The sequence below is a fragment of the Aethalodelphis obliquidens genome, unplaced genomic scaffold (genome assembly GCF_003676395.1).
Source record: "Aethalodelphis obliquidens isolate GAN/ISIS:26980383/991018 unplaced genomic scaffold, ASM367639v1 scaffold16, whole genome shotgun sequence".
In the NCBI taxonomy this organism is placed as follows: domain Eukaryota; kingdom Metazoa; phylum Chordata; class Mammalia; order Artiodactyla; family Delphinidae; genus Aethalodelphis; species Aethalodelphis obliquidens.
This window is the reverse complement of record NW_020837960.1, coordinates 21,227,815-21,245,347: the sequence shown is the minus strand read 5'-3', so window position 1 is coordinate 21,245,347 and position 17,533 is coordinate 21,227,815. Positions and strand designations below refer to the sequence as shown.

General features: G+C 35.3%; 1 protein-coding gene across 3 annotated transcripts in view; it reads right to left on the bottom strand.

Moving 5' to 3' along the window:
- Positions 1-17,533, bottom strand: part of TRPC4 (transient receptor potential cation channel subfamily C member 4) — a 159,003-nt gene that overhangs the window by 110,215 nt on the left and 31,255 nt on the right. For 2 of the 3 annotated variants that reach the window (XM_027116464.1, XM_027116463.1), the window contains exon 2: positions 6,292-6,696. In XM_027116464.1, the coding sequence (XP_026972265.1) occupies positions 6,292-6,669 (378 nt within the window). In that variant the 5' untranslated portion in view covers positions 6,670-6,696. Of the gene's footprint in view, positions 1-6,291; positions 7,223-17,533 lie in introns of those variants that run through there. The other variant, XM_027116465.1, reaches the window with a different exon arrangement.

Here is a 17,533-nt window from a genome sequence, read left to right as displayed (position 1 = left end):
GGGGAGAACATTTTTAATACTTTACTATAATTCTCTCTTGCTCTTGCTTTTACTCACATACTCTCTGAATTTTGATAGTAACCAAGATTATGGTTATTATACATTTATTTAGTTTCACTTACTGTCGATATCCAGGATGTAACAAAAGCAAATAGAAAGAGGTAACCTCAAGTGTTTAACTACTGAGGAAGCTGAAATGTTTTCATTCTGCAAGGGGCAGCTCCAAAGACTATAACAGATGGGCTGTCTTAGCAGATACGACATTTAATAGGGACCATTTGAAGTTCATGGGACTGCAGAAGGTAAATTACTTGTTCTGAAGTCCAGTGAGGAAAATCAGATGAATGTAAGAGATAAAAGTAAGCTTTATCTCTGCCTACTAGCCAGGGATATATTTATTAGCACCCATATCAACTAAAAACTGCCCTTTATTTTTAGTCAGCAAGGTGTATATATATATATATATATGTATATATATATATGTGTGTGTGTGTGTGTGTGTGTGTGTGTGTTTTGTTTTTGTTTTTGCGGTACGCAGGGCTCTCACTGCTGTGGCCTCTCCCGTGGCGGAGCACAGGCTCTGGATGCGCAGGCTCAGCGGCCACGGCTCACGGGCCCAGCCGCTCCGCGGCATGTGGGATCTTCCCGGACCGGGGCACGAACCTGTGTCCCCTGCATCGGCAGGCGGACTCTCAACCACCGCATCACCAGGGAAGCCCAGCAGGGTATATTTTGATTTGGATATACATTTGCATTAACCTGCTAAAGCCAATCTCCTATTTCACCCTTTGATTTCCTGATCACATAATAGGTACTGTTTCTAAAGTCACAAATTGCATTAGAACATCTACAGAAATTAGTTTTTAAATCCCCTATGTGCACTGAGATGGAAAGAAAAAGGGTAAACAGTTAAATTCTACTTTGCTCTCCCTGAACAGGGTTTCTATTTCCAGTGAGTGCATTTTTCAAATGAAAATGAAGTCATACGTCAAAAAGGTAAATTGCCAGGGCTGGACTTCTTTCCAGTGTTTATTGTATTATTCATATATCTGTTTGTCAATAGGAAGGCAGAGAATATGGCATAAAACAGTAATAACAGTATATTAAGTTATTACATGTCACCTTATAAAACACTTTTACAGAATTTTAACACCACCAGACATTAAGAAGCAAGTAAATTAATTCTATGATTCCAATTAAGAGCCAAGAAAACCAAGGCTCAGAATGGTTTTCAGAGGCTTGTCCTGTTAGCAAGTGTGGAACAGGGCTAGAAGTCAGCATTTCTGTTACTCAACTCTGTTCTTCCCTGGCATTTCATAGCTTCTAATGACTTAGTATCTATTGAGCCACTAAATTATAAATGGCATCATAGCGTTCAAGACAGAGACACAGCCTAAATATGTACCTCTAGAGGCTCTTTTAAATTTATATAACCCATATCTTAAATTAGCATTATCAACTAATCAGCTAGAGCCAGACAGTGTGGTGGTTATCTTCTGACTCTTGAGTTCCAGCACTGGTATTTCCTGGTTTTGTGATCTGGGACGTGTCACTTACACCTTTTTGTACCTTCATTTCCTCATCTATAAAAGGGGAGAACAAAAGCACCAACCTTCACAGGATAATGTGAAGATTAAATGAGATAATGCAAAAAAAATTCTTATCACAATTATTGGCATGGTGACAAGCTCAATGAACGTTCATCATTCAGACTATCTCCAGGTTGGTTGCTAGCTATTAATTTATAGATTCTTTTAGTTAGGTTAAACCCTAAAGGCCACTGGGTCCACGGTTCCTTGCCCTCTTTTGTAAAATGAAGTGACTGGATTAGATGGTCTCCAAGATTTCCACGATCCCTCTAAATTTTAAAATCTGGTACTCTTTTTAGCAGAATTTTCAAACCAAAATTTTCTTCAATTGAAATACTCTAGGATCTTAACTGTTGAACTGATAAGTAATATTTAGCAAAGTATTTTTCCCAAAGAAGGGAAAATGTAATAAATATATTAGTGAATTTGGGAAATTCTCATACATTAAATATCACTTACTCATTCATATTTAAGCTAATTATTTGAAATCTCCTTAAAGTAAGGTTAGCATGGTAGAGTCCAGCACACCTAACACAAGGTAGACAACTATAGGTATTCTGTAACTGTCGACATCTCCTAAGTCACTGGCTCTTAAAGTGTTGTCTCTAGACCGGAAGCATTAGTATTGAATATCACCTGGGTACTTGTCAGAAACACAAGTTCCAGTGACCCATTCCAGACCCGCTGTATCAGAGACTCTTGGGGTGGGATCCAGCAAACTATGTTTTAACAAGTCCTCCCAGAAATTTTGATGATACTGAAGACTTAGTACTACGGTCTGAGTGAAGAGTGAAAAAGAAAGTTCTTTTTCTGCTAAACATTTACCGAAGCAGCTGAAACTGAAATTGAATCTGGCCTTAGAAGATATCAAAGAGAAAGGTCTGCTAGAAATAATTACAAGTCAAGTAACCTATCAACTGACTGAGAAAAGGGGCGAAGAAGCCACTGTCGGTTATTCCCTGTAGAGAAATAAGGTACTAAGAAGGTTAAAGAAAAGTTTAATAAATCATCAGAGAGTATCAGAGTAATGATTCCAGCAAGAGAGCAGCCCCAGTAAGAATACATTATGTTCCATCTTCCTGCCCAGTGTGGAGAACTACAGGTTCTCCATGCTGTCTACTACATGAAAGAAATAAAGTATTACTCTTTCTACTTTTTACAGTAAAAATGAAAATAAAACACTAAGAACTGAAAACCCTGGTTTATGAACAAGTACGTTAAATAGGGAAGGAAATACTTAATGATCTATGCCCATCTATTTATCTGACAAAACCTAAATATTTTCATTAGATCCTGCACTGAGAAAAGTTTTTGACATACTAGCAATCATAATCATTTAAACAAGATATGATGGAAAGGATAGACAATCAATGTCAGGGTGATAGGAAGACAGGTGATTTTATGTGTTTCAATGTCTTCCCTATCATCTGTGTATCAATCCCAGACCCCTTTCTTAAGTCCAAAATTTCTAATTATCTCCTAGATGTTAATGTCAATAAATCGAAAACTGAGTATATCCAAGCAGGTCTCATAAACCCTACTTATAATCTCTATCTCAGTTAATGGAATTAACTTTCCCCAGTTATAAACCTTAAAACATAATATTTTGTATTTACCAAGTCCGGTCAATTTAATTTCATAATTACCCAAGGACTTATTTCTCTTTTATCTTTTCCATGACCATCTTTATTCATATTCCCATGATATTCTTCCTGTTTCTCTTCACAACTAGACTCTAGAAAACAGGAATAATGTCTTCTCCCCAGTGCCGGGGCTAAGGCCTGACACAGTAAGCATATGCAAATTGTAAATTGTGCCCTGGTGAATGTACTGGAAGAGTAAACAGATTAATCTGAACTCCCAAGCCCCCATGATTTCAGGAGGCCATCACACATTGCATCCTTCTTCAGGAGAAAGAAATCAATTTGTGACAAATTTGTAAAAGAAGACTGTATTTCCTGATCCACATCTGTCACATTTTAAGTTCTAAGTAAGTGTTCTAATCCTCAGATTTGTATGTTTTTTTTTATGTTAGATCCTCTTCCTTGACTCATCTTAAGACAAGTTATGTTTATCTTGTCCTCTTGGATATTAGTGTTCTCAGGTTTTAACACTCGGCTTCAGTGACCTCAACAAAATGAATGGTAATGTGTTCCAGGGTCTTTGGGGGAAGCCCATGAGACTGGAAATTAGGCAAAAATAGTAAACACAGAATGGCTTTCAATGATCACAAGAATCATCTAAGGAATTACAATTTATGAGAGAAAAAATTCCTGTCAAGAATTTATTTGTTACCTACCAGACACTGGCTTATGGAAACTGTTATTCCAAACAAGGTTGGCCATACTTAGGAGATACATTATCTATGTAGATCACAGATAAACAGCCAGGCTCTCATGGGGTTTGTCTGCCTTTCCTCCCCCCAGCAAGCCCTGAGGACTTCTTTTATGGGCTATACTGTATACATTTCATGACCTAACAACCTCACTTTTATTGTACAAGATACCAGGCACTCTGAGGTAGACTGGAGTTGCTCTTTCCAAATTAGAAAGTTCAAACCAAAAGATGCAATGTTTTGTTGATTCTCAGTGCCTTCGCTGAAGAGGAATATTCTAGAATGTGCAAACAGAAAAGGAAAATTCTTGGCTTACAAACCGATACAAGAGAAATCTTCCAGAAACACATGGCCTGGGATATTTCAGACTCCTGGCAGATTGCAAACCTTTACTGCCTTTTATTAATAATCAGGGTTCAGATCAAGTGCCTCTAAGAAGCCAGGACCCACTTGTCAGACTAGACTTTAGCTCAGACGTTGAACATCTTCCAACAAACAATCTCATAATAGCAGGTATCTTCTCCAGACACCAAATTACTTTGGCCAGCACAAATGTCATTTACTAAAGAGACACTGAGATGTTTGGTCACTCTTCTCTAGACAATAGAATTAAGAAGGTTATACAGTAATAAACAGAGAAAACACAATTGCAATTCTGTTCTGTTGACTTGTTGCAACCTCAAATGATCTAGGCCCACAGTCCCAACATCTGTCTTATGGTTGCCCTTATAGATATGAAACAACAGCGTGTACGATATAAGATCATTGTTATTAGGAAATGCAAATACTTTAGGGGTATGATTGTGGAAGGAGTTTCAAAATCACGAGGGGCCTGGGAATGTAGAGCCTGAACTTACACAGATAAAAACACACTCTTACTCATTCCTGTCTACGTGTCCTGTGTTCCTCTAGTGGTGGAAAACTGCGATATAACATAACATATGCCTTCAGATATTACCATTACCTATCCACCTCTGTCAAGGTCAGTACAAGTTTGAAAGGATACATGAAAGAAGCTAATCCTTCTATCAGGAAAGTTTTACCAATATGATGGGAAGGTATCCCAAACAACTGGATATGAGAACAAAAAGCTAGTAAAGCAACAAGCAAAGAACTATTGTCATCGTGGAGTGTTGTTTTATCAAAGTTTGGGCTCAGGTGAGGGAAAGGGGTGCATGGTGGTGAGACATAAGAATGGGCCATACAACACAAACTTCTGGGGAGACTTTTTCAGGAGACACCCAGCCATGAAGTTCTTCTCCTAATTATGGTGGGGATTCTGATCAAAGTCCTCCAGTAAAGCAAAGATAATAGTAGCTACAGCAGAGCTTGCTTTAAAGGAACGTAACATCTCTAAGAGTCCATCATTTGCACAAATTGTTTGTGCCTTATCAAATAGAACAGAAATTGCTAGAGCTGTAATAACACACATTTTTATAAGATTTTACTTTAAAGGACAGATTTGAGCCAATGAAGTACATGCATTGTCTCTGCAATTAGTCAGTGAGACTTGATGCAGGGAAGTGAAGAGTTCAGTGTGAAAGGATAAAGGATCAGAGAGACGATTCAGATACAGGGCAGTAACAAAGGGAAGGATCTAGATGGACAAATGGGAAAAATAGAAAATAAGGAAAAAATAGATTCCTTATTCATTTATGTCAACGATTTCTCCACTTCCTTGGTGGTAAAAAAAAAAAAATAGGGAGATAGGAATAAAACCACATTGTATTTATAATTGTGTGCCATTTTGTTTTATTTTCTACCCGTGATGTTAAGATACAGCTACATTTTGCCATTAGTGAATTTGATATAGTTAAGCCTACAGTCAGAGTTCAGTTACTTTTTAGTAATCTTTTTTTTCCTGCTTTTAAAAAATTTAAGTCTCAATTTAAAAGAATCTATTGGAGTTTGCTAAAGAACAATATCAGAATTATATGTACGACTCACTTCTGCAATAACATGCAGAATTCCAGAACAGGCAAGCAGGTTAAAAAGGAAACTAGCAAAAGAATTCAGCCTGTCACTGTAGAACGTCAGAAAATGACGCACGAGAGGAGAAACACCCACACGTACACAGTAGTCCCCCAAAAACATTATTGACCATTAGATAGAAATGTTTCCAATGTATGGGAAGCCACCACAGGCTACTTTGTTTTGCTTTGGTTCTCACTAACATCTGATTAGCCAGGGTAGGGGGTGCAGGGGGTGGTGACTTTTGGAGAGTATAAAATGTGTACTTAGCAGTGGTTTTGTGTCATAATAGTTCTGATTTCAAGGCTAACATTTCTTAGTATTTGGGGAGAATATGACCATCCACAGAAACCTTCTGCAAGTAAAATAAACTAAAGCTAGTATTTTTGCACGTACCTGTTTTTCTCCACTGGGCTTCTTGTGGTTCAGTAACAGCTCTACAGCTCCGACAACTTCTTTCCTGATGGCGTGTAATAGAGCATCTCCAACATAGACGTTACAGCTTAAGAGTAGTTCTATGAGCTCCAAGTTCTCATTTTCGATTGCAATGAGGAGAGCAGTTCTTCCAAGTGGATCGACGCAATTAATATTGATTTTAAAATAAATCTCAGCTTCCTCTAGGGATTTCTTGACACTTGCATAATCTCCCTTTTCCACAGCGTTCAAGTAGGCTTTCTCGGAGGGTGAGAGCTCTGATTCTGCTCGGACTATCCTGAGAGGGATGCGGTCTCTGTAGGGGGCATTAACATTTCTTTTGTAATAGAACTGAGCCATGTTTCATGCCATGCTATTTCTTGGTCTCTGAAAGTGCAAACAAAAACCAACACACACAAGGATTAGTATTAGCACACTTTTGAATGATTACGCATCACATTTAACAACTCACAGTGAGGCCAATAACAACGATGAAACCGTAATTACTAAGTGAGAAGTTATGTTCCCTTTAAATAATGGAAATAGGCAATAATTATTCAGTTATCTAGAAACACAGGTTTCAAAGTTCTTACTTAAGAAGAAAGAGAGGCCAGTATTTGGCAAGTTACTTAAAAAGTGACGTCTGTCAGAGGCTGCACCTGTAATTTTTAAAAATTATTTACAAAATTTATCATAAATATATATTGTTTTTAACGGAGAACCTTGAAAGTCAAAGGCTGTATCTCTGGGGTCCCCAAACTGGACCAGGGATTTTCAAGAATGTCAGTCACTGTCAGTTTTGCTCATCATGGAGATGCTGATGAGATTACGAAGTATCAGTATCTGGGCAAAATGTTTTTCACTTTCATTTCTAGTTTTAATGTTTGTAAGAACTGACGTTAAAGTTACTGTGAGTTACTGATATTAATGTCAATAAAATATCATACTGAGCCTGATAAGCATAATTTTATTTTTTTCCTCTTGTAAGTAAATTCATTGAGGAAGAAAGAATGTGTACCAATGGTATTAATTATCAAGATGAGTCTAGGCAATTTAATTTCCAACAGAAGCATGTAGAAAAGGATTAAATATATGGTTTATTATGAAAATGCTATTTTCTTAATTCTCTTACCTCTGTATCATGAAACAATAAACCACAAGGCAGGAATACATTTATTGTAAAATGTAATATTATTTTGAAGTTACAGTAAATATACAGTTGAAGATGAGGAAATTATTTCAAATAAATAAGAGATTATCATCTTAAAATAGATTAATAAAAAAGTCTGATGTCGCTAAAAGTTATACTGATTTGGTAATCATCTTAGAGGTACAAACTTACTGAAAAATGTATTCTGTTTTGAATATAATTTCTTTGCTGCTGTTAGGTCCTGATTCCATACTTATGGTCTGAACTATTTTATTATTCTATGTCATTTATATTCAACCCACGTTTATTTACATACATTCACTACATCAAATTAAAATGAATGGGGTATTCTAAGTACCTGAACATGCATATTCATCTTAATTGATCTTTTTAGACCTAATCATTTTATAAGTAACTTAACCAGATTTGAATAATGCTTTAACTGTAGCTTGAACATGCATTGCATTGACAAATGTGATTATATTTAATGTCATGTTCTCAATTTGGGAAAGTATGCATTGTTTGTATGCTACCTCAATTTAACAGTAATTTCAGTTATCAAATAGTTAAGTTTTATTTTTTGATGTCCAGATTATGCATCATGATTTCTCAAATATCTAGGTTCAGGATCTAATACACAAAACTGCAATTCCATAATTTCTTCCTTTCTGGCATATTTGATTCAGCACTTTATTAAGGCCTCTTCATAGACTAAGCAAAAAGTGGTAATCCAATAATCCAGAATATTTTTCTCAAATATTTCACATTTTGTTAGTCTTGGTGTTTTAAATATATAATGACCAACTATACAGCATGATCTAAATTTATTTTTATAATTGCAGACAAAGTGTGTTGTAAGTTCTTTAAATAGCAATATTACCTTTTCAGAGGAACATAAAAATTAATACTGGTGTCCAGATATATTAATTTTAGACATGCAAATTGCTTACTTGAAGCTTGACTATAATTTCAGTATTTAGACAATGCATTAACTGACTAGAATAACGGGAACAAAATTATATTATCAGACAACAAAGACAATTTAATAGTCCTCCAGTATAACCAAAACTTCAAAAATCAACATCATTATTATGTTACATATCTCTTTTTAATTTTCTGATCCCAAATGGCCCATATATGCATCAGTGGTAACATTAAGATATTTGCCTTAGGAAGGCAACTGTCACCCACTTCCCCAGCACAACTTTTCTATCCAGGTCAGCATCCATGAAAGTGTGCGGGATCAAAGTTGTGGTTTTCACATGGCAATTTTATCCAGACTATAGTGTAAATCTTCATAATGATAATAACCACCATTTATATTCTATTTCAGCAGTATACATTCTCTATTACCTCACTTTGTCCTTACCCATGGCTCTTGGAAAAATACATTAATTTTCATTTTCTAGAGTTGAATCCAAGGTTTCCCACCAACAATATTTTTGCTTAAGACTAGTGTTTCATTGTAGCTTACCCAAAATACAGGTTAAAATGAAAGTATGAACATATATACACATACACAGTATCAGAAATTCATGTGAATTATGGCTCAGTCAGGATTAGGAATCAGCTTAGAGGATGGAAAAACTGTATTTCATTTTATTTCATTTACTTTGTTTTATTAATGATGGTATCATATAAAATGTTAGACAGCAAACAGCGTTTGACTTCTCATTTTCAGAGTACAAGATGTTGGTGACAACGAAGGGATTGGAGGACAACATAACAGATACTGGAGAATTTGTGCGAGAGGAGGGGACAGATAATAAGAAGTTAGACTTACTAAAATCTATTTCATTTAATCCAGATAACTACCATAAATGTAAACTACGTAAGTTTCAAAAAGAGTAATATGACATTGAGAGAAAGAAATATTCTACTCAACGTTGTGTTTAAGATGTGAATTGGGCATGAGACTTTCCATTAGATAACCTGTCTCTCCATCTATAAAGTAAGGAGAAACAACAACGATGAAGGAATGGGTGAGGAGAATCAAAGATTAGTGCTGAGAAAGACCTTTTATCTGCTGTCCTCTTTTAACATCTTGAATTTGATAAAAAACAAGAACAAAAACAAGAATTCATGTTTGGGAGCCTACGTGGATTTGAAATATACTTAAAATGTAAATGCATAAAGTAAATAAAATTTACTTTATGTATTTATTTACTTTATGTACTTATTTACTTTATGTAAATACATAAAGTAAATAAAATTTAAATATTTACAGTGGAATAGTAAAACATAGAGAAAGAGAGAGAGAGGGGAAGAGAAAGAAGGTGGAGCAACTCTGATTGATGGCTAAAAACTTAAGAAGGTCAGGAAGAGTATATAATTTTTCAGTACATCCACTTGTCCTTCTGGATTACCTGGTGCAGTGATACTAACAGAAGGACAAAAATCAAGTTTAACAATTGAAAACTGTGATACACGAATGTAATTGCAAGAAGCTGCCGATAAGGCCGACGGCTCCTGAGCTGACACTCTTATCAGCAACAACGGAATTGCTACTGGATAGAACGTCTGTAAAAGAACAGGGGTCTCACTGAAGCAAATATCTTGACCTCAAATGTGGAAATAAAAGCCTGTTTCTGACCCTGCACTTTCAGAATAAACTTTCTGGAGAAAAAAGATATTTTTTTCCCCATAAATTACAGAGGTGAACAGATCCTTTGATTTCAATGCCCCCTTTATGACACATAAGCCAGAAGCAATATGGCTGCTTCATCAAGTTATGTTTCAAAGACTTGGAAGAGCTATGGGATGTGATGAAGAAAAACTCAAATCCCGCGACGTGAATTCTCAATTAACCCAACATTTATTTTCCCTAAATATGTTTGGGACTTAAGAAACAAAACTGCGGGAGAGCTTCACCTTGACATCAATCCCAAGAGAAATTTTTAAAAAATTGTCCCTAGATATGAAAACCACAAACATCTAAACGACATGAAGATATGCAGGAAAACAAAAGTTCCAGATATTTATAGGGTCTGAAGGCCTATTCCCTAAGGGATAAATTTAGCTGTGTGGTGCAAAGAACAGTGAACTTGAATTCCGAAGAACACAAAGGAAAGAAAATAGAAATCTCCACTCTTGAGTATGCATTATTAAAAGTAAAATAAAATTTCCCCAAACAACGTTGTTTTTTCTTTTCGCTTTTTATTCCCTAACTACCAAAAGATACATTTCATACACGTGTGATCTTATGACACAGTGAGAAATAAAGACTCTCATTTTTTGTTAGGAAACTATGGCACATATCTAAGTTGTATTTGTATTTTTTTCTGAAATCTGATATAAAATAACAATTTCTCAGATAACTTATTCACACTCAATCCAATTCGGATTTTTTTCTTGCTATTGGTATAGTATATTATCTCAATAATCTTTGATATAATGCGTACTCCACCTAAAAGCATAATGCTCTCATTTTGGCTATCATTCCTAACTCCAGGCTTTTTCTTCATCATCTTTCACGTGGCTACACCAATATCCTTCTAATAATCTCACCGATGTTATCGTTTCATCCTCCCTGTTTAGTCTCCACAATGCGACGTGCCTAATATTTCTAAAATGTAAAGCTGATTCAATCACTCTCTCACTTTTAATCCTTAAATGACTGAGAACCGTTCACAGGAAAAACACTAACCTATTATGGAATACGGGACCTCCATGGCCTGGCTTCTAAATGCCTTCTTAGATATATCTACCAAGGCAGTTCCTGGAAAACCTTATTTTACACTGACAAGAATCCCAAACCACTTGGCCACTACAGTTTTAAGCATTTCCTCACACTTTTCTTTACAAGAGGAAAATTGTTCCTCCCCTGAGTCTCTGGCAACTCTTGCCAAGTTTTAAAAACCTTCTGTGAAGTATCATAGCCTCTGAGGATTTTTCTTCTCCTCCTCTTAAGGCAGAGTTAATGGTCTTTTTTATGCATCTTCGTAAACCCTGTGGACCTCTTAGCTTTAGAACATTTTTTTTTTTTTTACTGTATAAAAGATTGTGACTTATACAATATTGCATCCCCAATGCTAAGCAGGTAGTTAGTGCCCCAAGTTTGTTGATGAATCAATGAATTAATGACTATACTTTCAGAGTTATTCCTCTGTCATTTTGGGTAAAGGAATAAAGTTAATAGGGTAAAATTGCTTCAGTCAGGTGCCCAAAAATGGTTTAGCACTTGTAGGCCCGTTGAAGGCAACAGTGCATAACCGGACATCCAACCAACAGTCACAAAGCTACTGAATACCCCGGGGAAAATGCTTTCATTATCTACCTAGTTTTCTTCTCTAACTATCTTACCCCCAAGGTTTTTTTCACCCATACAAAGAATTATAACTGTAATGTGTAAATCAACACATCTATAGCTCTCAGCTCTGGAATACACTTCCTATCACTACTACCTAAATCATCAGAAAGGCATGAGATTTGGGTCAGTTGCTGATACTTCCAGGGAAGTGCGAGCACAGAGGAAAAAAGTACAAGACAGCCAAGGCTAGCAAAGTGAATGTCTTATAATGGGAGAAACAGAGTTAATACACCTGTAAACAGGAGACTAAAATACGTGTATAAATATCTACACAATTATAAAGAGAATATGAGAAAATCTGAGGAATAAGAAATCATCAAGAATAAGTAATTGGAGATACTGGTAGAATGACCATGGAATGAATCAGTAAACGGAAAGTTCAGATCGTGAAATTCTCCCAGTTAGGAAAAAGTAAAAGTGAAGAGAAAAAGAATGTATGTATAAGAGCCAAAATCTATAAAATAGCAATTGAATGAAGAGAAAATAAAATAATGGAGTGCAGGACATATTTTTAGTATTAATGACCAAGAATTTTCATAATTATAAACGATGTAAGACCTCCCATGGAAAGAATCCATAGTACCACGTAAGATATATAAGAATAACTCCTTCATAGATTAAAAAAAAATTATAAAGGAAGAGGAAAAAAATATCCCCTATGAGAATATCCCCTACCACGTACATCATAAGGAATAGCTGTGACAACATTAGTTTTTGTTCTAGAAAAACTTTGCCCAGGGAAGATAAGACTGTAAAACCAATAAATAAGTCAGGATTTCACTATTCCCATCAAGAAATTCCTGCATATAAGTTTATCTGAGATAATATCCTGCTCACCTGGGCAAACAGCTTCCTTATCAAACACTATACTTATCAAGACTCTCTCCAGAACCCTCACTTGGCCAAATCTACCAATCCTAAATTAGTATGTCACAAATATTGCCCAATATCAATCATTCTCCTATCTTGAAACATCCACCTTAAACTCCTTGTACCCAGGGCAGAAAACCCTACAGATATTCTCCCCAACTGTCCCCTTTGGTGGCACTACACAGCTGTATCAATGTGATGTTCTCCCTACTGCTGGGAGTTATAAAGAACTTATCCTTGCTTTACTGGAAAACTATGATAATGTTTTGAGAGTCTGATACATAAAAAGAATAAAGAATCAGATTAACATCAGACCTCTTAACAGCAAATTTGGAGGTTAGAATGTAATGAGGTTTTGACTGAAAAGTAGAAAAGGATAAACCCCCCCAAACAGAATTTTGAATCTAGAATTTCATATTTATTAAAATTATTTAAATACAGGGAGGAATAAACTTAGTCTCATGCATACAGCCTCAGAAGACTGCTCACATGAAGACCATATTTGATCATAGGATGACACTACAATATACGGAAAGTATAGATATAAAGAGAAAGATTTCTATGGTTTAAATAGTTGAGTTTTTGTCTGTTTTGCTCACTGATCTATGTACGAGGCTTAGAAAAGGGTCTAGTATGTAAAAAGTACACAATAAATATTTACTGAATGAATAAAGTATTTACTGAACATCTGTATGTCAAATGTGTATATTAAGCATTGGCAATACCCTGAAGCCGGGATCCTTGCACTCACGGAGCTTAGGATCCATTGGACAGGACCCACAAAAAATTAAAAAAGCAAAGGAACCCACAGCAAAATTACCGTTTTTAAGGGCTACAATGGAAACAAATGATGAGAAGGGGTGGAGAAAGATGGAGATCTACCTTAGGTAGGGGGCTCAGGGGTTAACTCTCTATGACATGAAAGATGACAAAAAGCCAGCTAAGTGAAATTAAAAAGTGCAGAGAAGACCATTATGTTAAAACGATCTGAAAGTGAGAAAACAGTGAAGCGGGAGGGGCAGGATGCATTCTAGGATGTAAAACAGGGACAGCATGTCTGGAGTGTTGCGAGCAAGGGAGAGAGTGGAAGAAATGGCTTCTGTAGCCAGGAAATTCAGTGCGAGGATCTGGGAATGTATTCAAAACATAATAAGCAATTCTTGAAGGGCTTTGAGCTGAGGACGTACATAATCCAATTTCTGTTTTTCTTTGTTTGTTTTTTGTTTTGGGGCTTTTTTGGGCCGCACTGCACAGCATGTGGGATCTTAGTTCCCCGACCAGGGATGGAACACAGGCCCCCTGCAGTGAAAGTGTGCAGTCTTAACCACTGGACCACCAGGAAAGTCCCTCCAATTTCTGTTTTTAATGGTCATTTAGGCTGCTGATTGATTTGGAAATGCGTAAGAGTGAAAACTAAGACCATCTGCCAATAAACCAAGTGAATGCCGTCAAGAGTTTATATCACGAAGGAGGAAACATTAACCCTTAGGATTAAGAATGCAAAACCCAGACTCTGATGGTGGTATGTTTGTGGAGATTTCAATGTCTGCTCATATTTTATTGAGTTTATTAATATTTTATTAGTGCTCTGATTGAATATATTTCAAGTACTCTCATTCTAATCCCTTCCCATATCCCTATTTTTTCATACCTTCATAGAATGTGAAGATTTTAAGGGATACATATATCATTTTATAACAAGAATGTGTGCACACATATTGCTGTTACTACATCAGAAACACTTTTACTTCTTTCATTGTGTCAAAGATGTCACTACTTGTGGACAGTGAAAGCATAAGTTGTCATAAAGGAAGCAATATTAAGAAGAAATGTGGGGGAAAAGCAATACATGTTGCAGATAAGCAGTTTGCAAGATGAGACAAAAGAAAGACAAAATAACCTAATTTCAAAAATGAAATATTCAACAGCAAAATTTATTCAAAAGTCGCCCAGAACAACCAGATCCTGCAGTCCATAGCTGACCTTTAATTTCTGACACTGTGTGTGGGCATTGTGTGTATGTATGAATGGTAACTATGGTAATGGTGAGTCTTTTGAGCAAAACAAAAAGGAACAAATCTTGTAGTGATAGCAAAAGTAATCTAAAAATGCTTAAATTTGTATGCACATATGGAATATTTGATAAATATATGACGCCAAAATAAAAAAAAATACCCATTAGATTATTGCAGAGGTAAGGATACCATGTTAGATGTTATTGCTGTTGGTCATGGTGGTGGTGGTGTGTGTGTGTGTGTGAGAGAGAGAGAGAGAGAGAGAGAGAGAGAGAGAGAGAGAGACGGAGAAGTAATGGAACACATATTTCATAGTAGCATATTAACCAAGAAGCATGAAAAATCAGAGCAGGAAATGGAATAACAATAAACAATGTTGAGACAGTTGGTTAGAAGTTTTGGAAATAATTATTTAGTAACACCATAAGAGTGATTCAAAGTATATTTAAAAGTTAAATATTGAAGCAAAGTGATGGGAAAATGTCAGACCATGAGGAAGAATCATGCTATGTATATACAGAATGCAAAAAATCTTAGTATGAAAACAATGTACAAAATTAAGAGGCAAAACAACTAGGAAAATTATTCAAAATAAATATGACTGAGAAGAGGTTATTAAATAGAAAAGAAAAATCACTAAGATTCAAAGAATAAAAAGAACAGCCTCCTGGGAGAAAAGGAAATATAACTGGAAAATATCATTTGAAAATGCATTCTACTTTACTGACCTCTAAAACTGTGAAGTCTACCAATACGATAAAAGACATTGCATGTCAAATGTGATCACGTTACATACAAAAGAATAACCGGTACCAGAAAAGATGCAGTGAAAATACTTCTCTTGTTAATTGTTAGTGATAGTTTAAAGTGAAAAGGAATTAGAAATATGTGTATCACCCTTTTGAAAGGTTCAAGCCCTTTACCCCACGAATATCTCTCCCAGGAATCAACCCTGGAGGTGTATTTCATAAAGCAGGCAATGATGTATGCACAAAAGGAAAAATAACTCTTACATAGGAAAAATAACTCTTAACATATTGTCAGAAAAAACTGTAGAGACTTAAAAACCAATAATTGTAAGCTAGTCAATTAAGAGCTAAATATCTATTTAATTAAAAAGTGCACCACTATTAAAATAATATGTATTAAAAGTTAATATTATGCAGAATGATCATATTATGATACGTGCTAATCATGGATAAAATTTTGAACACAGTAAAATTAATGTCTACAACAATGATAAAACCTGTAAGTAGGAGGTAACTCTGCTTATAATTAAGAAAGGTTACCTATGGGTAATTGGTGATTTCTGTTCTTGCCTAAATGTTCTAAGTTTTGATAAGGAGAACACAGTATATGTTACTAAAAACAAAAACAAAACAAAACAAAAAAACCTCTTAATCACAAAGTAGAAGTTTACTTTATAAAAGGAACAATCAGCTGTTCTTGATAATGAGAAGAAGTCTCATGCTTAAAAGGTATTTGACTTGTGTTTCATGACTGCAAATACTAGAATAAAGACTAATAGGTAGAGATTATAATGAAAAAGCTTTCTTCTCAACTAAAGAGTGATCTATTAATGGTAATATTTGTTGTCAAAGATTAAATGTGTTTCTCAGAGGTTAGTAAACTCCCTGTTGCTGACAGTATTCAAGCATGCAAGAGACAACTCAAAAGGGAAAATATACTGGAGAGAGAATTCAAGAACTAGACAGATGACAAAGTGGATAATCTTTAATGACTGTAGTGATTAGACTCTGATCCTGTTTGTCTCTGCTTTTGTCATTGTCTCTGCCAATAAGCCATGTGACTTTAGACACATTACTTTGTCATTCTTTCTATTCCTCTATTATAATCATCTTCATGTTTTCATAAAGCTCTATAATTTTTGACTTAATTTTTATAAATACAAGGTTATTTGTATTCTGCTTTGATACATGACTTTTGCTCTTGCTTATAGACTGGGTATCTCCTCATTATACACAAATGAGTTTTCCAAGGAAACTGTTTCCAAACTTATTAGTTGTTTAGATAAACACAACTGTATGAAGTCATTTCAAATCTACTTATTTTATAACTACAAAGATAAATTCGCTTTCTGAAGATAACGCAGTTTTTAGAATTTTACATCGTAGTCTTAATTCTAAGTATTTATTATGAAGTTAATTTGGTTATTTTTGTTTCTAAAGAGTACTATTTTATTATTAAAACTAAAATATATTTTGTGTTTGGGTAGTGAAGATATACAGGTTTACCGTCATGCTAGGGTTAGACAGAATGTTTTTATTAGGGGTATAATTTTTAAAATTCGCACGTGTATCTTTATTTGTTATACCTGTAAATACGACAGTCTACATTAGTTTTTTTCTTCTAAATGGTAGTTATTATATGACATTCATTTCTCATATAGCCTTTATCTGAGACATTTGGAGGAAATATAAAAGTAGAAAACAGTGTTCCCTGTACTTATTGATTGTATAATTGGCTTTATTTAGCATTACCAAGAGAGCTCTTAGCATTTGGGGGGACAAAACTAGACTCCCCTGCAACCACTGATACATAGTTCCTAAAATTTTTTTATGTTTAGAGGTTTAAGCCATGAATGTTTCCCAATCCATTGTTCTCTGTATTCCTAAAACAACCTGTCCTGATACAAAAAGGAAAAGATAGGTTGTTTTGTTTTGTTTCCCCATTTTCAGTTACTGAAGATAGTGTGGTAAGCCTCTTATTAAGGTCCCAAGTTGTAAATCCTGAAGCTGATTTATTTATACTAGTCCACTGCAGTTTCAGGCAAGGGGTCACTGTTGGTGAAGCAATGTCCCCTCCTCTATCTGAAGGCGCATTCTTTTTTTTTTTTTAAAGTTTTTTTTTTTTTAATGT